We start from the raw sequence: 24,791 nt of genomic DNA, 5'->3' as shown, positions 1-24,791 counted from the left end.
TCCTACTCTACTATCTTCCCTGTATCTTTATGATATCAAATTCTCCCCTCATTCTCTCTTTTAGTTTTCTCTAGCTTCCGCATATGAGAGAAAACATTTGACTCTCGATTTTCTGAGTCTGGCTTATTTAACTTAGCATGATATTCTCTATTTCCATTGCTTTACCATCAGATGCCACAATTTCATTCTTCTTTATGGCAGAGCAAAGCTCCATTGTGTATATATACCAAAATTTCTTTGTCCATTGAATATTTTAATAATCAGTTTTTTAGTCTTTCTCTATAATTTCATCCACTTTCATATCTATGCATCCCTTTTTGGGGAGATTATAAATATTGGGAGGAGACTTGTTTACCTGATTTTTAATATGTTTTCAGAGGTCTTGGACTTGAACATCGGGTTGAGATTGATTTCTCTTTCTCTTTTATACCTCTGTTCTTTGGTATACAGTTATATTTTCATGGGAAGTTTCTCGGTTTTTATTGCATGAGCAGATGTCCATGAATGAGACCTAAGGTTCCTCCCTCTAGTTGTTTCTGGTTGGGCCCTGGCCATTTATTTGAGTTTGTTTAACCCCCCTGTCCTACATGATGAAGTATTGTAGTAGCTCAAGTGGGGTTAGTTCATGTGTGTAGTGACATTTGCTGTCACTTGGTAGAGTTGTGAATGCGCCTCAACAGCAGGATCTCTACCTTGTAAACTTATAGTATCTCATTCACTTTGCAACCCTTCTTAGAAAAAGAGGGAGCAAGGAAAAGTAATAATGTTAGAAACCAATACGCAGCCTTAAAATGAATGTCTAATGCCTATTATGACATCTACAAGACTAATTGTCACATGAAGGGAAATGGTGGGGTTAGAATTTAATATCAGAACTGTTTGTTTTAGTCAGCTTTTTTGCTGCTGTGACTAAATGACCTGGCCAGCACAACTGTAAAGGAGGAAGAGTTTATTTGAGGGCTCATGGTTTCAGAGATTTCAATCCATATACAGCCGGCTCCATTCTTCAGGGTTTGAAGTGAGACTGAACATCATGGCAGAAGAGTGCGGCAGAGGGAAGCAGTTCACATCATCAGGAGGCAGAGAGAGAAAGAGAGATACAAAATATATACCCCAAAGCCACACCCCAATTCCAATCTCCTCCAGCCACACCCTACCACTTTGGTTACCACTCAGTTAATCCCTATCAGGGGATTAAATCACTGGTTGGATTAAGACTTAAGTTGTAAGCAACCTAATCATTTCACCTCTGAACCTTCTTGCATTGTCTCACATGTGATCTTTTGGGGGACACCTCATATCCAAACCATAAGAAGCACCAACAATAAACAATTATGAACTAGATCTAACATTAAACAGCAGGTGCCACTATGTCATCTACTTAATAACTATAACGACATGAATGGTGGTGTCTGGGAATTATATAAACTAAATAGTTCTTTCAGATGGTGAAATTACAATTTCTTAAGTCAAAATAAAATGAAATAGGAAGAAAGAGAATGTTTAAGGTATTTTAAAAAGTGAATAGGGATGAAGTTATAAAGAAGAATGAGTGAAACATAATTTTAAATAATAAAATAAGTGAAGAGAGAGAGAGGAAGAGGAAACAAGAAAATTTGGTTATTAGAAGGGGAAGTGAAGAAAGAATAATAAGAATAAAAAAAGGTATCAACACACATACAAATAACAAATCAAAACAAGTCCACATGAAATTTTACCCTCCTAGGTCAAAAAAAGGCTAAATAAAAAATGGGAAAAAAAAAAAAAGAAAAATCATGCATACATTTTTACTTCTCAGTCCAGTGAGAAAACTCATGCAGCCATGCCCCTCTCCCCAGCACATACACACAAACACAGAATGGATAAAGTAAAAAATGAAATAAAAACTAAGTTTTTTAAAAATTGAAAAAAATGGAGAAAATTCTTTTTTTTAAAATATTTTTTTAGTTGTTGCTGGACGTTTTAAAAATTTATATATATGTGTTGTTCAGAATTAAACCCAATGCCTCACCCATGCTAGGCAAGAGCTCTACCACATAGCCACAACCCCAACCCCAGGAAAGTTCTTAATAATAAATGAATGACTTCTTTCTGCTGACAGGGTGGATGTAAAGTTCTAAATGGGAAGTTCTGGTGGTTGGTGGCTGTCCTTTTGAACTGTGTAAGAAGATATTTGAGATTTGATTCACACCCCCTGTTGCTAGGTAGATACTGGTCTCTGCTAGACATCTGTGTCTCAGGGATCTCCTAAAAATTCCACTCTTAGAGTGGGGAATCTATCCCTCCACACGTCTCAGATATTCCACTACTTTGGGATGTATATTTCCCACCATCAGAACTAGAGTACAGAGGCACATGTCTGACCAATTTCTGGCCTCTTTCCAGATGCTTATATGAACTCCCAGCAATATAGGGAACTGGATTCTCTTTGCCCTTAGTATCTCAGGTTGGATCACCCTAGACACAATCCTCTCTGTTTCAGTCATGCTGATCCAGGCACACTTTGGACTCCATAACCGGAAACTACTGGGTTGGGCTGGCAACACCCTCTCCATACTCCTGATCTCCTTTGCAGATGATCCCTGACATGAATGTCAGTTCATGAGTCAAGAAATTCTGGTCGATATTGAATCATAAACTTGTCCCACCATCTCTTGGTCTGTTAAGATCAGCCTCATTCTCTATGAGTTCCCCCAAGTCAATTTTATTCACTGTGCTTTGTCTAACTGCAGTGGTCTGGTGTCACTGTCAGTGAAGCTGTTGCATCTCTAATGTATTATTTATTATTTTATGTTCAAATCTTGGAACTTTCTGTGTCTTTATGATTGGATACTGTCTAATTTTGATTTCCAGTGAATTCCCTCAGTTGCCCAACTTGTTGAGAAGCAATATTCCTACTACTTGAATCTCATGCTTAAGAACAATTAGAGAGTGCTCCCTTCCTTTATTCCACTATCACTTATATGTTAAAACGTCTAGATTTTGTATTATGAGTATTTTTACCACTGTAAAAAATTAAAACTGGACATTATGAAATTGGAAAAACAGTAGATGATTCCATTAAGCAAGCCATTTTACCCTAAAATTTTGACAAATGCAGAATTATGAAAAACAGTGTTTTAAAGTGAAAGAACTGTGTTCTTACAAAAATATTAAAAAAATCTATTTATATGTTTTATCACATAAATTTAAACTCATATAAAATTCAATATTACCTGAAATAAAACAAATAAAAGTATAAAGCATGATTATGGGAATTGGAGAAAATGGCTTGGAGAGCTGCCAAGGCTTCCAGCATTTGAGCAGACAAGATCCTGGAGAGACAAAAGTACAGAGAAGTAAGTCAGACATTTATATTCCATTTATTCTCTGAAGGTATTTACTACTTTGTAATTGACACAAAACTTAAAGTTTGAGAAGTTCATTTGATACACAATTAAGATGAACAGAGCTTTGAATATTTCACAGAATAGAGAAGACAGTTTTGCATCAAAATAAATTTGAGTGGTCTCGATGAACACCTTGGTCCTTCAAATGGGACACTTGAAAAGTTGATCCAAAGGAGTAAAAGTGAGCTGGAACTGCAAATACTGAAATAGATATTCAAAGCAGTACAATCACAGACTGGATTAAGGTGATTGGCTTCTAGTCTATCTGCCTGCCAGATATAAAATTTATATCATTTAGAGTCTTATTAATATTTCAATACCCTACAGTCAATAAAATTTACTAACATACCACAAGATAAGTTTAAGGGGGGAAAATGCTATAGAAAAAAAGAATCACAGTTGATCCATATTTTGCGATTATCAAAGTTGGAATTTTTATATTTATCAAATTGATTTCAATGGATAAATCTATAAAAGCATGAAAATGGACATTCCAGAATTGAAAATGTAATCATTAAAATTAAGAACTCCATTAAACATCAGATCAGGCATGGTTAATTAGAGGATTAGTGAACTGGAAAATAGATCAGAAGAAAATATTCAAACAGAATCATGGAGAAGAAAAATGTCAATAAAGAAAATAAGAGATGTATGAATACACCACAGGGAATCCCACCATTGTGTACATCCACAGAATGGGGTCCTAATTAGGTTAAGATATGCATGGAATATATCAAAATATCAAAATAGAGTCTAATTTCATGTATAACTAAAAAGAAGAACAATTTTAAAAAGGTGCATGAGAAACAGTGAAAAGTTCTAACAGAGGTAAAAATAAATTTCCAAAAGAGAGAAAAATGTTAAAGGACTCAAAGCATATATGAAAAAGTAATGTCTGAGACTGAATACTGTTGATAAATGTCATAGTTTCATGAAGTACTACTTATCTTAAGCATACCCAGCACACCAAGGAAAATTGCTAAAATCAAAGAAAAAGAAAATCTAAAACACAGCTAGAAAATAAAAAGACATGCAATTTTTAAAGAAGTTACAGAAAGAAATACTACTTTGATTGCTTAATAATAATGACAACAGGAAGAAGATAATGGAATGGTACCTTTAAAATGTGGAAAGAAAATAACTGCCAACTTAGAATTCCATTTCCAACAGAATAATTTTTCATCTGTGAAAGATGAGTAAATACCCTGTTAGTTATAAAAACATCCCAGAAAATTTGTCAATTGGTTTTCTTTATAAAAATACTGTCATGAATCCTTCACACAGTAGGAAAATCATTCCAGAGGAAAACACAATACTATATCAAGAGCAACATGAAGACCAGGCCTGGTGGCACACACTTGTAATCCCAGGGACTCGGGAGGCTGAGTCAGGAGGATTGTGAGTTCAAAGCCAGCCTCAGCAAAAGTGAGGCACTAAGCAGTTCAGTGAGACCTTGTCTCTAAATAAAATACAAAATAGGGCTGGGGGTGCCGCTCGGTGGTCAAGTGCCCCTAAATTCAATCCCTGGTACAAAAAAAAAAAAAAAGCAGCATGAAGGTTAAATATTGAAAATAATCAAGATTAATATTTTATGTATGAAAGTAGAATAGTATCTTTCAAATTTCACCATATATATGCAATGAAAATGCCTGAAAACAAAGTACAAAAGGCAGGAAGAAGTAAATATATTCCAAGTATTCTGAATTCCTTATAATGCCCAGAAAATTTTTTAAAAGACTAGTTTATATTAGACTGTAAAAGTGGAGACACCATGGTGTATTAACCTAAGGTAATGATGAAGAATAGTAAAAAATATATAGCTAATGAGGTAAGAAAAGGGGAAATGGAATATTTAATATTAATTCATCCAAAATAAGTAAAGAAAGGAAAGAAAAAGAGACCAAAAATAGGTTGTCCAAATAGAAAACAAGTAGTAATATGGTATACTTAAGCACAAGTAAATCAGTAATTGAATTAAACGTAAATGAAATAATCATTAAATTTAAAAGACAAAAACATATACTACATTAAATCAGCTAAATAAATACTTCCTATAAGAAGCATACCTTAAATATAAAAATACAGAAGTATTGAAAACTAAAATTTATATTAATACAAAAAGAAAAGGACATATCTAAAACCATACTAGGAAATGTTACCTTTTCTAATAATGTATAGAAAAAGCTAAAAAAACCAGTAAGGATACTGAAGATTTGAACATAAGATTAGCAAACAGGAATAGACATTATTTGTGATTGTATATGAAATAGTTACCAAATTTAGCACTATGGCAAGTTACAAAGTAAGTCTTAACAAATTCAAAGAGTTGAAATCATACAGAATATATTTTCTGAACCTAGTGGAAGTTAGCTTATAATCAGTAACAGAAGAGTAATGAGAAAATCCTAAAATGTCTGAAAATTACAGAACACACTTTTAAGTAATCTATAGTTCAAAGAAGAAATCACTGTAATATTTAGAAAAAAGTTTGAAATGAACAATTAAATATTCCACACCAAAAGTTTTATGAAGCACCTCAAGTCATACCCGAAGGGCATTAAATATATCAGAAAGCATAGCATTGCTTATATTAAATATAAGAAAACATAGCATTAGATTTTTATATAAGAAGGAAGACTGAAAATCAGTGATATATGTATCCATCTCAGGAAGTGTGAAATTTTAAAAAACAAACCAACCCCAAAGAAATGAAGAGGAATGGAATAATTAAAGATGGGAGGAGAAATTATTTCAATTGAAAACAAACTTAGAATGGGAAAATTCATCAAGACCAAAAGTTATTGTTTTTAAAAGTCTAGTAAAAATTGATAGGGCTCTGATAAGAAATAATGAACATAATTCACCATATTAACAGGCAAAAGAGAAAAATGACATGGTTACAACTTATGCAAAGAAAGCACTTAATGTTCAATATTCACTTATGAAAAAACTCTGAAACTTTGAAAAACTGGGAACTTCCTCAATTTAATGAAGAATGTCAATACAAAACCTATAGCTAACATCATATGCAATGATAAAGAACAGAGAAAGTATATTTGCTCATACAATTCTTGCTCAACATAATACCGTGAATTCTGTCCAGCTCTATAAACAATGAAAAAAAGCATACACATCATAAAGGAGGAAATAAAACTCACCCTATTTGCAGATGATATCATGGACTTCACAGAAAAATCCTAAGATCTAAAACAAACAAAACTCTGTAACTAAAAATAGCATTCAGCAAAGTTTCGGTATACAAAATCAACAAAAGTTAATTATATTTCTATACCAGCAACAAAATCAAATAAATGGAAATTAAAAATATAATAGTATCATACCATTTATACTCACTTAAAAAATCTAATAGGCAAACAACTAAACGCAATTTGGTAGGAAGTCTTCAAAAAATATGTTGGAGGAATTGGATAATCATAGGCAAAGGAAAAAACAAATTCCTAGGCATGGCACCAAAAACATGGCCCATAATAGGAAAATTTGATAAATAAGACTGAGTTAGTTAAGAACTTTTAATATGCCCAAAGGCCTGTTAAGATGATGAAAAGAAAACCTGCAGACTTTGGAAGAAATATTTGCAAACCACATTTCTGACAAAGTGCACATACATAGAACATAAACTCAACAGTAATAAACAAATAATCCAAATAAGAAAAGACAAGAGGCATTTCACTGAAGAGTATATACAGGTCGAAATACAGGTATTAAATAAGCAAATATTGTATTTGCAGTAGTCATCTGAAAGATGTAAATTCAAATCACAATAAGATACTACTACACATCTGATACAGGAGCTAAAATTAAAAATAGTGCCATATCATTTGTTGGTGACAGTTCATAGACATACTCTCCTGCAGTGTTGGTTGGAAATGTAAAGTGGTGTGGCCATGGAAAGCAGTTGGGAAATTTCTTTATGAAATTAACATACACTTATAAAACTCAGTAATTGCATTCCTAATCATTTATCCCAGAGAAATAAAAAGAATACTTCCACAAAAAAAAAAAAAACCCTGCACATAAATGTTTTGGCATCATTTTTTTTTGTAATAGTAACAATTGAGGACAAAACTGTTACCTTATAAGCGAAATGAGTAATGGTACAGACACTACTCAGCAATGAAAAAGAATAAACTAATAAAACACACAATGATGAGATAAATCTTCAGGTAATTATTCTGAGTAAAATAACCAATTCCAAATAGTCACACAACATATAATTTCACTTATATAATATTATTGAAATGGCAAAATTATAGAAATAGAGAACAGAGTAGTTATTACCATGGGATTTGGAAATACTGACTTTGTAAAATGAGTTGGTAAATGTTCCCCTATCTTCTATTTTCTGGAAAAGAATATGTAAAATTGATGTTTATTCTTTAAAACTTGGTTAGAATAACCCAGGGAAAACATTTGGGATTGAAGATTCTTTTATAGGAATTTTTAAATTATGAATTCAATTTCTTTAATAATTTCAGAGCTATTAAATTATTTATTTCATCTTGATTAAAGAGTTGTGGTAGTTTGTGATTGTAAGGAATTAGTCCTTTTCATCAAATTTATCTTTCAAATTTATATACATACAGTTGTGTGTTACCATTATGGTTTTGATGTCTGCTGATTCCTGGTACTGGTAATCTGTGTCCTCTCTTTCTCCTTCTCTCTGTCTCTCTCTTCTTTGCCAGTTTTGCTAGATGTCCATAAATTATATTGATCTTTTCAATAACCAACATTTTGCTTTGTTTATTTTCTCTATATTTTTTTTCTATTTTCAATAATACTGATTTCTGTTCTTTCTCTTTTCTTCTGCTTGCTTTGGGTTTGTTTTTCTCTTATTTTTCTAGTTCATTAATGGGATTGCTCAGATTATTGATTTGAGATTTTACTCTCTTCTAAACTCTCTTATAAACAGTTATATAAATTCCCCTCTCAGCTTTACTTTAGTTGAGTTCATTGTATTTTTATATGGTGTATTTTTATTTTAATTAAGCTGAATGTACTTTTAAAATTTTCCTTGAGATTTCCTTTTCAATCCATAAATAATTTGAGTGAGTTATTTGGTTTGTATGTGTTTGGAGATGTCCCATTATCTTTCTGTTTTTAATTTCTAGCTTGTTTCCATTTTGGCCAAAGAACCCAATGTATGTGATATTATAATTCCTTGAAATATTGAGGTTTGTTTTATGGCCCAGTTTATGTTCCATCTTGGTAAGTTTTCCATAAACACTTGGAAGGATGTTTATTCTGCTTTTGTTTCATGGAGTGTTCTATACCTGTTGATGACATCCTATTTGTTGATGGTAGTTTTGAGTTTTTCTCTAGCCTTACAAATTTTCTTCCTAGTTGTTCTTCCTAACTTTGAGAGAAGGATTCTAATAGTCTTTAATTATGATTGTGGATTTATCCATTTCTCTTTTCCATTGCATTAGTTTATTTTCACATATCTTGCTGGTATACTGCTTGGTGCATATACACATGATTGCTAGGTCTTCTTGGTGAACTGGTCACTTTATGGTTGTCTAATTTCTCACTTTGTTACAGATAATTTCCTTTGTTCTCAAGTCTCATACCAATACGGTTATTCCTGTTTTATTTTAATTAATGTATTAATGGTATATGCTTCTCCATTTATTTGCTTTTCAGTTATGTGCATTCAATAGCATATAGTTAGGTCATTTAACAAAATCATTTCTTTCAATCTCTATCATTTTTTTTTCTTTTTCTATTTATTCTTTTTAGATGTGAATTACAGTAGAGTATATTTTGACATATTATACATATGTGAAGTAAAATTTATTTTAATTGGGATCCTATTCTTGTGGTTGTACATGATATGGAGTCAATCTCTATCTTTTAAATAGAATATTTAGACCATTTATACATAATGCAATTATTCATAGAGTTTAAGATTTCAATACTTTTTTGTTTTCCTCACTTGTTTTTCCTGTTTTGCCTACTTTTCTGTTATTTGAATATTTGTTAGATTTTATTTTGATTTATCTACATTGTTTTGTGTGCATATCTTTGTGTGAATTTTTAGTGATTGCTTAATGCACTCTATTGTACATCTATAACTTATCACAAGTTACTGGTGTCAACATTTTACCTGTTTAAATGAAGCATTCCAAACTTTCCCACATCTTTTATAGTAAAATTGTCCCATTTCCTCTATCCATATTGAGACTCTCATCAGATAATGCTACAATATTTTCTTTAATCATCAAACATAATTTGGTAATCTCAAGAGAATGGTATTCCAATGTATTTACATAAGTGTTTGTTCTTTCTGTTGTTCTTTATCCTTTTCTGATGTTTCAAGTTTCTGTCTCATTTATTTTCTGTTTAAAGAATTTCCTTTGACCATTATTTTAGGACAGAAATAAAGAAGGAAAATTCTCTGAGAATAATTCTCTCCCTTCTGGATTCTAAAAGTGTGTTTTTATGGGATATATCATTCTTAGTTGATAATTTTATTTCAGCACTTGAAAACTCTGGTACTACTTCTTGCTGCCATTCATGGTTTCTGATTAGAAACTGCTGCCATTTATACTGATTTTCTCCAAAGGAGAAGGTGTAATTTCTCTCTTACTAAAGTAAGTTTCAAGGTAGTTTATTTTGCTATTAGTGTCCAAAAAAATGATTATGGTGTGTATTGCTATGAATTCATTTGAGGTTATGCTATTTATCTTCACCTTTAATTGGTAGTTTTGTTTTCTGTCAGCTTTTTTAAATAATTTTTTTAGTTGTTAATAGATCTTTATTTATTTATATGCAGTGCTGAGAATCAAACCCAGTGTCTCACACATGCTAGGCAAGTGCTCTACCACTGAACTACCACCCCAAACATTCTGCCAACATTTTAAAAAATTTAATTAACTATTTATTTGAATAGCTTTCATCCTTATGTTTCTTCACTACTTCTTCTGAGGCTCTCATGAAAAAAATTGTTTTTTCATTTTCCTTTCTTAGTTCCACATGTTCCACATGTTCCATGTGTCACTATGTTCTGTTAATTTTCTCTCTGTTGTGTAAATTGAATAAATTCTTTTGTTTTATCTTCAAGTTCATAGATACTTTCCTCTGTCCTTTCCATTCAAATGTTAGGCCTACACAATGAAGTCAATTGTTTCAGTTATTACATTTTACAGTCTTAACATTTACCTTTGTTTTATCTTTGCATTTTCTACTTATTTTCTGATAGCTTCTCTTTTTTTCCCCATTTGTTTCATTCATTTTTGTAGTCACTTGTTGAAAAAAAATTATAAAATTCTTGTTAGAAAATTCAAACATCTGTGCCTTTTTGATGTTGATGTCTGTTGCTTATCTTTTTACATTAAAATAGTTTTTCATGATTCTTGGTATATGAAGTGATTTTCAATCACATCATTTGAACTTAGAGCATTATGTTTTGAATCTCTGGATTTATTTGAACCTTTTCTTTAAAAAAGACTGCTCTGATACTAATCCACTGAATAAAGTGAGTGCCCCTCATTACTGCCAAGTGGACAAGGAAGTCCAAGATCATCATTCAGCCTGCACTGATACTTAGCTTTGGTGAGAAAACTCCTTTTTACTTTTTGATGGGCAGGTAGTTTAGACTTCTCACTAGCCCTCTAGTAACATCGATCTGTGTGGGAAGTGGAGGAGTGTTTCAGTCCCCACATAGCTTTTACTCAGATAGTGGTCTACTGGAGAATGTCTTTATAATGAAATTAGGTTAAAAGTTACCATCGAGGAAGTAGTCAGCTTTGACTATCGGCTAGGCACCACTCCAGTGGGGAAGAGAAGAGGTACATTGTTATTGCTAAAACAAGGTAGAAATCCAGATTACTCCAGGTGATCTCTGCTGATGTGGTTGGATCAAAAGTTGAACATGGTTACCACCTGTTAAGAATCAAAGTTTATACTTCTCATTTAGTCTTTTCTGACATCACCTATGTGGGGTGAGGAATAGTGCCATTTTACAGCTGGGTGAGAGAGAGGTAAGTTCCCCACTTAGCTTTATTTGTGATATGGGATGGGGTTACATATTGTCCCATGTTTGAATGGAGTGGGGGCTAATATATAAAAGTATTGTCTTGATTGGATGTCCATTTTCCTGGTTCATAACTGGCTTCATTTTAATTTATTTTTATTTTTTATTGTTTTTTTCTATGTAGTTATACATGACAGCAAAATGCATTTTTATTCATTGTAAACAAATGGATTAAAACTTTTCATTTCTCTGGCTATACACAATGTAGAGTCATACCATTCCTGTAATCATACATGAACATAGGGTAATGATGCTTGTCTCTTTCCATCATTTCTCCCTGCCTCATTTCAGTCAACACAATCCAAACATCCTCCATTCTTAAATTACCTGCTTCCCCCAATCCCGTTATGTATCAGCATCCACTTATCAGAGAAAATATTCAGTCTTTGCATTTTTGGAATTGGCTTATTTCACTTAACATGATATTCTCCAAGTCTATCCATTTACCTGCAAATGCCATAAATTTATTCTTTGGGGCTACATAAAATTCCATTGTGCATGTGTACCACAGTTTCTTTATCCATTCATCTATTGAAGGGCATCTAAGTTGGTTCCACAATCTAGCTATTGTAAATTGAGCTGCTATAAACATTGATGTGGATGAGTCACTATAGTATGCTGATTTTAAGTCCTTTGGCATAGACCAAGGAGTGGGATAGCTGGGTCAAATGGTAGATCCATTCCATGTTTTCTGAGGAATCTCCATACTGCTTTCCAGAGTGGCTGTACCAATTTGCAACCCCACCAGCAATGTATGAGTGTACATTTTTGCTCACATCCTCACCAACACCAATTGTTGTTCGTATTCTTTTTAAAAAATGTAATACTGTTTATTTAACTTCAAAAACATTTCAGCATTCTAAACATACAAAAATAACATAACACCAACTCAGAGCCACCAGGTGAGTCTCTCCCACTGGGTGAGGCTACATGGATGGGGCAGTAGTCCCAAAACTCAGGGAACGTTGTGGAGTAGAATTGCCCAGTGAGACTGCCTTGCTGGAGCTGTGAACCCTGACAACTGGGAGCATTGTAGAGGAGGGGCCACTCAGCAAGAGGCTTCAGAGCACAGCGAGGGTCCCAGGACAGTGTGGTAGTTCCAGACCCCAGGGAATGTCGCAGAGGAGGGCTTCCCAGCCCAGGTGGTAGTCCTGGACTGAAGGAAACTTCTCGGAGGTGAGCTGCCCAGCAAGACTTCCCCACTGGGTGAGTCTTCCCCACCGGGCTAGACTTTCTCTCCAGGTTGGTAGAACCAGAGACACAGGCTCAGATAAGCCATGTCCCAGCATGCAGTCTAGTACCCCTTAGGCTGACCATCAGTCAACAAGTGGAGGTGCCTCTGCCCACCTGAAGGCCACCATCCCTAGAGGGTCAGCTTCCTTGAGGAGCACAGCATTATCAAGTTCCTCCAAGACTTCAGGCTACTGAAGGCTAAGAGGTGAGTTATAGGAAATCTACAGGGACACTATAAGTCAATAGAGGAAATCTGCAATATCTCAGAATTTCACTACTAGAGGGGTAGATACATGACCAATATAAGAAAACAAGGGAAGAAAATGTCTCAAACAAACCTAGATGCTACATCAATAAAATCCAATGACAGCATGGCAGAAGAAATGTCAGAAAGAGAGTTCAGAATGTACATAATTAAAATGATCAGAGAAGCAAATGAGGAGATGAAAGAGCAAATGCAGACTTTGAATGATCGCACCACTCAACAGTTAAAAGAGCAGATGCGGGAAGCAAAAGATCATTTCAATAAAGAGTTAGAGATACTGAAAAAAAACAAACAAACAGAAATCCTTGAAATGAAGGAACCAATAAACCAAATTAAAAATTACATAGAAAGCATAACCAATAGGATAGAACACCTGGAAGACAGAACCTCAGACATGAAGAAAAAATATTCAATCTTGAAAACAAAGTTCACCAAACAGAGAAGAAGGTAAGAAATCATGAACAGAATCAATAAGAATTGTGGGATATCATGAAAGACCAAATTTAAGAATTAACGGGATTGAGGAAGGCACAGAGAAACAAACCAAAGGAATGAACAATCTATTCAATGAAATAATATCAGAAAATTTCCCAAATCTGAAGAATGAAATGGAAAATCAAGTACAAGAGGCTTATAGGACTCCAAATACACAAAATTACAATAGACCCACACCAAGGCACATTATAATGAAAATACCTAACATACAAAATAAAGACAGAATTTTAAAGGCTGTGAGAGAAAAGAATAAAATTGCATTCAGGGGGAAACCAATACGGATATCAGCAGATTTTTCAAACCACCCTAAAAGCTAGAAGGGCCCGGAACAACATTTTTCAAACTCTGAAAGAAAAGGAATGCCAACCAAGAATCTTATACCCAGCAAAACTTACCTTCAAGTTTGACGACAAAATAAAATCCTTCCATGATAAACAAAAGCTAATAGAATTTACAAAAAGAAAGCCGGCACTACAGAACATTCTCAGAAAAATATTCCATGAGGAAGAGATAAAAAACAATGATATAAATCAGCAAAGGGAGGAACTACCCTAAAGGAATAGCCAAATAAAGAGGAACCAAGTGATGTCAAAAAAAAAAAATGAACCAAATGACCGGGAATACAAATCATATCTCAATAATAACCCTGAATGTTAATGGCCTGAACTCGTCAATCAAAAGACATAGACTGGCAGATTGGATTAAAAAGAAAGATCCAACAATATGCTGCCTGCAAGAGACTCACCTCATAGAAAGAGATACCCACAGACTAAAGATAAGAAAATGGGAAAAAAATACCATGCACATTGACTCAGCAAAAAAGCCGAAGTATTCATTCTCATATCAGATAATGTGGACTTCAAGCCAAAGTTAGTCAGAAGGGATAAAGAAGGACATTTCATACTGCTTAAGGGAATCAGCAAGACATAATAATCATAAATATCTATGATCCCAAGACTGGCTTATCCATGTATGACACACAAATCCTTCTCAATTCCAGGAATCAAATAGACCACAACACAATAATACTAGGTGACTTTAACACACCTCTCTCCCCACTGGACAGATCTTCCAAACAAAAATTGAATAAAGAACCATAGATCTTAATAACACGATCAATAATTTAGACTTAACAGACATTTATAGAATATACCATCCAAAAAAGAGTAAATCCACTTTCTTTTCAGCAGCACATGAATCCTCTAAAATAGACCATATATTATGCCACAAAGCTACTGTTAGCAAACACAAGAAGATAAAGATAATACCTTGTATTCCATCAGATCATAATGGATTAAAATTAGAAATAAATGACAGAATAAAAAACAGAAACTACTCCAACACCTGGAGATTAAATAATATGCTATTATATGAAAAATGAATAACAGAAGACATCAGGAGGAAATAAAAAAATTCTTAGAGGTAAACGAGAACAAAGATACATCATATAAAAATCTCTGGGACTCTATGAAAGCAGTTCTTAGAGGAAAATTTATTTCATGGAGCGCATTCAATAAAAGAACAAAAAAATCAACAAATAAATGAGCTAACACTACAGCTCAAAGCCCTAGAAAAAGAAGAACTAAGCAACACCAAAAGTAGTAGAAGACAGGAAATAGTTAAAATCAGAGCTGAAATCAATGACATTGAAACAAAAAAACAATCAAAAAATTGACAAAATAAAAAGTTGGTTCTTTGAAAAAATAAACAAAATTGATAAACTCTTAGCCACACTAACAAAGAGAAGGAGAGAGAAAACTCAAATTACTAAAATTGGGAATGAACAAGCAAATAGCTTGACAGACACGATTGAAATACAAAACATAATTAGAAGCTATTTTGAAAATCCAACAAAATAGAAAAATCTCACAGACATCAACAGGTTTCCAGAAAAATATGAATTACCTAAAATGAACCAGGAGGACATACACAATTTAAATAGATCAATTTCAAGTAATGAAATAGAAGAAGTCATCAAAAGCCTACCAGCAAAGAAAAGACTGGGTTCAGATGGGTTCTCAGCCGAGTTCTACAAAATCTTTAAAGAAGAGCTCACTCTAATACTTCTCAAAGTATTCCATGAAATAGAAGAGGAGGGAACCCTCTCAAACTCATTCTAAAGCCAATATCACCCTAATACCTAAACCAGACAGAGACACATGGAGGAAAGAAAATATCAGACCAATATCCTTAATGAACATTGATGTAAAAATTCTCAACAAAACTTTAGCAAATCGCATACAAAAATATATTAAAAAGATAATGCACCACAATCAAGTGGAATTTATCCCACGGAATCAAGGTTGGTTCAACATCCAGAAAACAATAAATGTAATTCACCATATCAACACCCTTAAAGTCAAGAATCACACGATTATTTCAATAGATGCAGAAAAAGCATTTGATAAAATACATCATTCCTTCATGCTCAAAACACTAGAAAAAATAGGAATAGTGGGAACATTCCTCAACATTGTAAAGGCCATTTATGCTAAACCCTAATATCATTTGAAATGGTGAAAACCTGAAAGCATTCCCCCTAAAAACTGGAACAAGGCAGGGATACCCTCTTTGACTACTTCTATTCAACATTGTCCTTTAAATTCTAGCCAGAGCAATTAGACAGACCAAAGAAATTAAAGGGATACGGATAGGAAAAGAAGAACTCAAATTATCCCTATTTGCTGATAACATGATTATATATTTAGAAGAACTGGGAAATTTCACCAGAAAGCTTTTAGAACTCATAAGTGAATTCAGTAAAGTAGCAGGATATAAGATCAATGCACATAAATCTAATGCATTTTTATACATGAGTGATGAATCTTCAGAAAGAGAAGTTAGGTAAACTACCCCATTCACAAAAGCCTCAAAAAAAAAATAAGATACTTGGGAATCAATCTAACAAAAGAGGTGAAAGACCTCTACAATGAGAACTACAGAACACTAAAGAAAGAAATTAAAGAAAAACTTAGAAGATGGAAAGATCTCCAATGCTCTTGGATAGGAAGAATTAATATTGTCAAAATGGCCATACTACCAAAAGTGCTATACAGATTCAATGCAATTCCAATTAAAATCCCAATGATGTACCTTACAGAAATAGAGCAAACAATCATAAAATTCATCTGGAAGAATAAGAAACCCAGAATAGCTATAGCAATCCTTAGCAGGAAGACTGAAGCAGGGGATTATCGCAATACCAGAACTTTAACTAAACTACAAAGCAATAGTAACAAAAACCACATGGTATTGGTACCGAAATAGACAGGTAGATCAATGGTACAGAAAGAGGACACAGAGACATACCCAAATAAATACAATTTTCTCTTACTAGACAAAGGTGCCAAAAATATGCATTGGAGAAAAGTTAGCCTCTTCAACAAATGGTGCTGGGAAAACTGGAAAACTATATGCAACAGAATGAAACTAAACCCCTATCTCTCACCCTGCACAAAACTCAACTCAAAGTGGATCAAAGACCTTGGAATCTGACCAGAGACCATGCACCTTATAGAAGAAAAAGTAGGTCCAAATCTTCAACATGTCGGTTTAGGATCAGACTTCCTTAACATGACTCCCATAGCACAAGAAATAAAAGCAAGAATAAACAACTGGAATAGATTCAAACTACAAAGCTTTCTCTCAGCAAAGGAAACTATCAGCAATGTGAGGAGAGAACCTAGAATGGGAGAAAATCTTTGCCAGGCATACTTCAGATAGAGCATTAATTTCCAGAATATATAAAGAATTCAAAATACTCTACACCAAGAATACAAATAACACCATCAAGAAAAGGACTAAGGAAATAAACAGACACTTCACAGAAGTAGATGTACAAATAATCAACAGATATATGAAAAAATGTTCAACATCTTTAGTAATAAGAAAAATGCAAATCAAAGCTACCCTAAGATTCCATCTCACCCCAATTAGGATGACAATTATCAAGAATACAAGCAACAATAGTTGTTGGTGAGGATGTGGGGAAAAAGATACACTCATACATTGCTGGTGGGGTTATAAATTAGTGCAACCACTCTGGAAAGCAGTATGGAGATTCCTCAGAAAACTTGGAATGGAATCACCATTTGACCCAGCTATCCCACTCCTTGGCCTATACCCAAAGGACTTAAAATCAGCATACTACAGAGATACAGCCACATCAATGTTCATAGCTGCTCAACTCACAATAGCCAGATTGTGGAACCAACCTAGACGCCCTTCAATTGATGAAAGGATAAAAAACTCTGGCATATATATACAATGGAATATTACTCCACCAGAAAGAATGATAAAATTATGGCATTTGCAGGTAAATGGATGAAATTGGAGAATATCATGCTAAGTGAGATAAGCCAATCTCAAAAAACCAAAGGACGAATGATCTCACTGATAAGTGGATGATGATACATAATGGGGAGTGTCAGGGAGGCAAGAATGGAGGAAGGAGGGACTGTATAGAGGGAAAAGAGGGGTGGGAGAGGTGGGCGGGAAGGAAAAAATAACAGAATGAATCAAACACCATTACCCTATGTAAATGTATGATTACATAAATGCATGCCTCTACTTCATGTACAGAGAAACAAGATGTATCCCATTTGTTTACAATAAAAATAAATTAAAAATATAACAACATTGCAAATTGTATTTAAGTGCAGAATGTTCTTGAACTTTTGTTGATGCAGTGACTCTTTGCTTTGCTGACAATGAAGAGTTCTACAGTTTGTTTGATAACAAATTTAAAATCTACTGTACTTAACTAAAAAAATACAAACTCTTCTCATGACAGCTGACCTCCTCTTTTTCCACAACTAAGAAAGGCAGCAGAATGCTATATCATTGTATACAAAAACAAGAAAACCTGAAGCTAAATGGATGCCCACTGCAGTGTCAACAGGTCCATCTCTGAGCTATGGCACCTCCAAAAGGCATCTTCCTCCACAGCCTTAATGTCGGCAAGGAGCATCAAGAGTTTTTCTTGGTGATTTTGTTCCTTTTACAGACTATAGATATGTACAGTCGATAACTGAGGATTTCTAGTCAATAACCATATAGTTAATACCACCTTATCAATTTAAAAAAAATGCCAGAAACATCTTCAATTTTCTTCTAACACTAACAGCAAATTGCACAGAGTGAGGAGAACACGAGAGTGCCTTTTCATTTTTAAAAATGTTTGGAAATATCTACAACTTTGATACGGTTTCAGGGTGCTCTGGACACCCAGGGCCACTTCATGTCAACCACTGACAATTTCTAGAGGACTTTGAGAGACTACAATATGACTGTGATCAAATTCTGTAACTGAACCTAATGAGAGAAACAGACACATCTCAAATGAGATGTGTCAATCGTGACGCTCCCCTACTCTAAGGTATTCACAAGGAAACTGATAAACAATTTTTTATTCATCCTCTTCCTCCTCCTCCTCATCCTCCTCCTCTTCTCCCTCCTCCTCTTCTTCATCTTCCTCTTCCACCTTTAGCAGGGCTCTTTTTGCCATCAAACTTTCCTTTAGACATATGGTCAGGAACATCCTTCTCATATTTCTCCTTCAGCTTTGAGGCCTTAATGATGTGTGCCTGCTTTTCATTGTCACTTAAGTTATTCCACATCTTGCCCAGTTTTTCTGCCGCATCTCCAATGGAGATTTTTGGATTTGTGGATTTGATCTTGGGGTGGAATTCTGAACAGAACAGAAAGAATCCAGATGGTGGTCTTTTGGGGGCATTAGGGTCATTTTTCTTCTTGCCTCCCTTAGCTGGTTTATAATCCTTCATTTCCTGATCATAGTGCACTTTATCTGCCTTTGCCATTTCATCAAATTTAGATTTCTCTTTCCCAGATGTTGTCTTCCACCTCTTAGAGCACTTCTTGGAAAATGCTGCAAAATTGACAGGGACTTCTGGATTTTTCTTCTTATGTTCTTCCCTGAAAGTCTGCACATAGAAGGCATAAGCAGACATCTTGTCCTTTGGTTTCTTGGAGTAACATTTAGCCATCCTGGCTGAATCGTTTATTCCTTTCCAGCCACCTAGCAAGAGGAAAGGCAAAGGGGCAGGAAGGGCACAGGAGGAGAGGCAGGGAGAGGCAACTGCAGGGATGCTTCAGAAAGTTTTGTGGGCACTCTGGCAACAACAGTGGCCTGTTGCTTGTGTTCTTGATAATAGATATTCTAATTGGGGTGAGATGAAATCTTAGGGTAGCTTTGATTTGCATTTTTCTTATTACTAAAGATGTTGAACATTTTTTCATATATCTGTTGATTGCTTGTACATCTACTTCTGTGAAGTGTCTGCTCAGTTCCTTAGCCCACTTATTGTGTTATTTGTATTTTTAGTGTTAAGTTTTTTGAGTTCTTTATAAATTCTGGATATTAGTGCTCTATCTGAAGTGTATGTGGTCGACATTTTCTCCCACTCTGTAGGCTCTCTCTTCACATTGTTGATTGTTTCCTTTGCTGAGAAAAAGCTTTTTATTAAATTATATCTTTTATTTTTATTTTATTTCCCACTTTTGATTTTTGCTTTTATTTCTTGCACTTTGGGAGTCTTGTTAAGGAAGTCCGGTCCTAAACCCACTTGACAAAGATCTGGGCCTATTTTTCTTCTATTATTTTGCAGGGTATTTTGTCTAATTGCTAGGTTCTTGGTTCATTTTGAGTTGAGTTTTGTGCAGGGTAAGAGGGGTTTAATTTCATTTTACTGCATATGGATTTTCAGTTTTCCCAGCACCATTTTTTTTATTATTGTATACAAATGGGATACATGTTGTTTCTCTATTTGTACATGGAGTCAAGCCAGCACCATTTTTTGAAGAGGCTATCTTTTTTCCATTGTATGTTTCTGACACCTTTGTCTAGTATGAGATAACTGTATTTCTGTGGGTTTGTCTCTGTGTCCTCTTTCTGTACCATTGATCTACCTGTCTATTTCGGTACCAATACCATGCTGTTTTTGTTACTATTGCTTTGTAGTATAGATTAAAGTCTGGTATTGTGATACCACCTGCTTCACTCTTCCTGCTAAGGATTGCTTTAGCTATTCTGGGTCTCATTCTTCCTAAACACTTTCTCTATTTCTGTGAGGTATGTCATTAGGATTTTAACTGGAATTGAATTGAATCTGTATAGTACTTTTGGTAGTATGGCCATTTTGAGAATATTAATTCTACCTATCCAAGAACGTGGGAGATCTTTCCATCTTCTAAGGTTTTCCTTGATTTCTTTCTTTAGTGTTCTGTAGTTTTCATTATAGATGTCTTTCACCTCTTTTGTTAGATTGATTCTCAAGTATATTATTTTATGAGACTTTTGTGAATGGGATCGTTTTCATAAATTCTCTTTCAGAGGATTCATCACTCATGAATAAAAATGCATTATATTTATGTATGGTTGATTTTATATCCTGCTAATTTGCTGAATTCATTTATTACTTCTAGAAGATTACACGTAGAATTTTTTGGAACCCCCAAACATAAAATCATGTTTTAGTAAATAGTGATAGTTGGAATTCTTCTTTTCCTATTTGTATCCCTTTCATTTCTTTGGTCTGTCTTATTGCTCTTAATAGAGTTTCAAGGATGATGTTGAATACAAGTGTTAAAAGAGGGCATTTCTATCTTGTTCCAGGGAATGCTTTCAATTTTTCTCAATTTAGTTGATGTTGGCTGTGGACTTTGCATAGATAGCCTTTACAATGTTTAGGTATGTTCCTACTATCCCTATTTTTTCTAATGTTTTCAGCATGAATGGGTGTTGGATTTTATCAAATGCTTTTTCTGCATCTACTGAAATCACATGATTCTTATCTTTTAGTCTGTTGATGTGATGAATTGCATTTATTGATTTCCAGGTGTTGAATCAACCTTGCATCCCTGGGATGAACCCCACTTCATCATGGTGCATATTTTCCTAATATATTTTTGTATGGAATTTGCTAGAATTTTTATTGAGAATTTTTGTATCTATGTTCATCAGGGATATTGATCTGAAGTTTTCTTTCCTTGATGTGTCTTTGTCCGCTTTTGATATCAGGGTTATAACAACTTCATATTATGCGTTTGGAAGGATTCCCTCCCTTTCTATTTCATGGCATACTTTGAGGAGTATTGGTATTAGTTCTTTGAAGGTCTTTTAAAACTTGCTGAGAATAAGTCTGTCCCTGGAATTTCTTGGTTGTTAGGCTTTTGATGACTTCTTCTATTTCATTGCTTGAGATTGATCTGTTTAAATTGTGTATGTCCTCCTGATTGAGTTTGGGAGGATCACATGTCTCTAGAACTTTGTCGATATTTTCAAGATTTTCTATTTTGTTGGAGTATAGATTTTCAAAATAACTTCTAATTATGTTTTGTATTTCAATAGTGTCTCTCATGATATTTCCTTTTTCATCACAAATTTAAATTCTTTGAGTTTTCTCTCTCCTCTTCATTAGTGTGGCTAAGAGTTTATCAATTTTTTTATTGTTTCAAAGAACCAAATTTCCATTTTGTCAATTTTTTCAATCATTTCTTTTATTTCAATTTCATTGATTTCAGATCTGACTTCATTTATTTCCTGTCTTCTACTACTTTTTAAAATTATTTTCATTTAGCTTTTAATTTTTTACAGACTGCATTTTGATTCATTGTACACAAATGGGGTACATAATTTCGTATATATGTTTGTACACAATGCAGATTCAACCATTCGTGTAATCATACATGTACATAGGGCAATGATGTCTGTCTCATTCCACCATTTTTTATACCCCCCTCCCTCTCATTTTCTTCTACATATTCTAAAGTTCCCCCATTATTCTCTCATTCCCCACCCCCACCCCCATTATGTATCATCCTCCACTTATCAGGGAAAACATTTGGTCTTTGGTTTTTTGGGCTTGGCTTATTTCACTTAGCATGTTATTCTCCAATACCATCCATTTATTTGCAAATGCCATAATATCATTCTTCTTTATGGCTGAATAGTATTCCATTGTGTTTATATACCAGAGTTTCTTTATCCATTCATCTGTTGAAGGGCATCTAGGTTGTTTCCACAATCTAGCTATTGTGAACTGAGCTGCTATAAACATTGATGTGGCTGTGTTACTGTAGTTTGCTGATTTTAGGTCCTTTGGGTATAAACCGAGGAGTGGGATAACTGGGTCAAAAGGTGGGTCCATTCCAAGTTTTCTTAGGATTCACCATACTGCTTTACAGAGTGGCTGTACCAATTTGCAACTCCACCAGCAATGTAAAAGTGTGCCTTTTCCCCCACATCCATGCCAACATCTATTATGATTTGTGTTCTTGATAAAAGACATTCTAACTGGAGTAAGATGAAATCTTAGAGTTGTTTTAATTTGCATTTCTCTAACAACTAGAGATGTTGAACACTTTTTCATATATTTATTAATTACCTGTGTGTCTTCTGTAAAATGTCTGTCTAGGACCTTGACCCATTTATTGATTGGGTTCTTTGTATTTTTGTTGTAAAGTTTTGTAAGTTCTTTATAAATTTTAGAGATAAGTGCTCTATCTGAAGTGCATGTGGAAAAGATTTTCTCCCACTCTGCAGGCTCTGTCTTCACATTCTTGATTGTATCCTTTGCTGAGAAAAAATCTTTTTAGTTTGAGTACATCCCATTTATTGATTCTTGCTTTGATTTCTTCTGCTTTGGGAGTCTTATTGAGGAAGTCTGATCCTAAGCCAACATGATGAAGATTTGGGCCTACTTTGTCTTCTATTAGGTGCAGGGTCTCTGGTCTAATTCCTAAGTCCTCGATTCATTTTAAGTTGAGTTTTGTACAGGGTGAGAGATAGAGGTTTAATTTCATTTTACTGCATATGGATTTCCAGTTTTGCCAGCACCGCTTTTTGAACAGACTATCTTTCTTCCATTGTATGTTTTTGGCTCCTTTGTATAGTAGGAGGTGACTGTATTTATGTGGTTTTGTCTCTGTGTCTTCTATTTTGTACCATTGGTCTACCTGTCTATTTTGGTTCCAATACCATGCCGGTTTTGTTACTATTGTTCTGTAGTATAGTTTAAGCTCTAGTATTGTGATACCTTCTGTTTCACTTTTTCTACTCTGGATTGTTTTGGCTATTAGTGGTCTCTTATTCTTCCAGATGAAGTTCATGATTGCTTTCTCTATTTCTATGAGGAATGTCATTGGCATTTTATTTGGAATTGCATTGAATCTGTAGAGCACCTTTGATAGAATGGCCATTTTGACAATGTTAATTCTGCCTATCCAAGAACATGGGAGATCTTTTCATCTTCTAAGGTTTTCTTCAATTTCTTTCTTTAGTGTTCTGTAGTTTTCATTGTAGAGATCTTTCACCTCTTTTGTTAGATTAATTCCCAAGTAATTTTTTTAGGCTATTGTGAATGGAGTGGTTTTCCTAATTTCTCTCTCAGAGGACTCATCACATATGAATAGAAATTCATTAGATTTTATATCCTGCTACCTTGCTGAATTCATTTATTAGTTCTAGAAGTTTTCTAGTGGAGTTTTTTTGATCATCTAAAAATAGGATCATGTCATCAGCAAATAGTGACAGCTTTAGTTCTTCTTTTCCTATTTGTAGCCCTTTAATTTCTTTGATCTGTCTAATTGCTCTGGCAAGTGTTTCAAGGATGATGATGAATAGAAGTGGTGAAAGAGAGCATCCTTGTCTTGTTCCAGTTTTTAGAGGAAATGCTTTCAGTTTTTCTCCATTAAGAATGATGTTGGCTGTGGGTTTAGCATAGATAGTCTTTACAATGTTGAGGTATGTTCCTACTATTCCTATTTTATCTAGTGTTTTAAGCATGAAGGTGTGCTGTATTTTATCAAATTCTTTCTCAGCATCAATTGAAATGATCATATGATTCTTAATTTTAAGTCTATTGATGTGGTGAATTACATTTATTGATTTCCTGATGTTGAACCAACCTTGCATCCCTGGAATAAACCCCACTTGATAATGGTGTACTATCTTATTAATATATTTTTGTATGCGATTTGCCAGTATTTTGTTAAGAATTTTTGCATCTATGTTCATCAGGGATATTGGTCTAAAGTTGTCTTTCTTTGATGTGTCTTTGTCTGGTTTTGGTGTAAGAGTGATACTAGCCTCATAGAATGAATTTGGAAGGGTTTCCTCCTTTTCTATTTCCTGAAATACTTTGAGGAGTATTGGTATCAGTACTTCTTTAAAGGTCTTGTAGAATTCAGCTGAGAATCCATCTGGTCCTGGGCTTTTCTTGGTTGGTAGGCTTTTGATGGCTTCTTCTATTTCAGTGCTTGAAAGTGATCTGTTTAGATTGTGTACATCTTCCTGATTCAGTTTGGGAGGATCATATGTCTCTAAAAATTTGGTTGG

At 34.2% G+C, this 24,791-nt stretch overlaps 1 protein-coding gene across 1 annotated transcript; it reads right to left on the bottom strand.

The window, feature by feature from the left end:
- Positions 1-18,900: 18,900 nt before the first annotated feature.
- Positions 18,901-19,440, bottom strand: LOC124972566 (high mobility group protein B3-like). Its single transcript, XM_047537036.1, has one exon. The coding sequence runs from the start codon at positions 19,438-19,440 to the stop codon at positions 18,901-18,903; it is 540 nt and encodes a 179-aa protein (XP_047392992.1).
- Between the last annotated feature and the right edge of the window lie 5,351 nt (positions 19,441-24,791).

The sequence above is a fragment of the Sciurus carolinensis genome, chromosome X (assembly GCF_902686445.1).
Source record: "Sciurus carolinensis chromosome X, mSciCar1.2, whole genome shotgun sequence".
Classification (NCBI taxonomy): domain Eukaryota; kingdom Metazoa; phylum Chordata; class Mammalia; order Rodentia; family Sciuridae; genus Sciurus; species Sciurus carolinensis.
The sequence above is the reverse complement of the archived record's forward strand: the minus strand, read 5'-3'. Positions and strand labels throughout refer to the sequence as shown.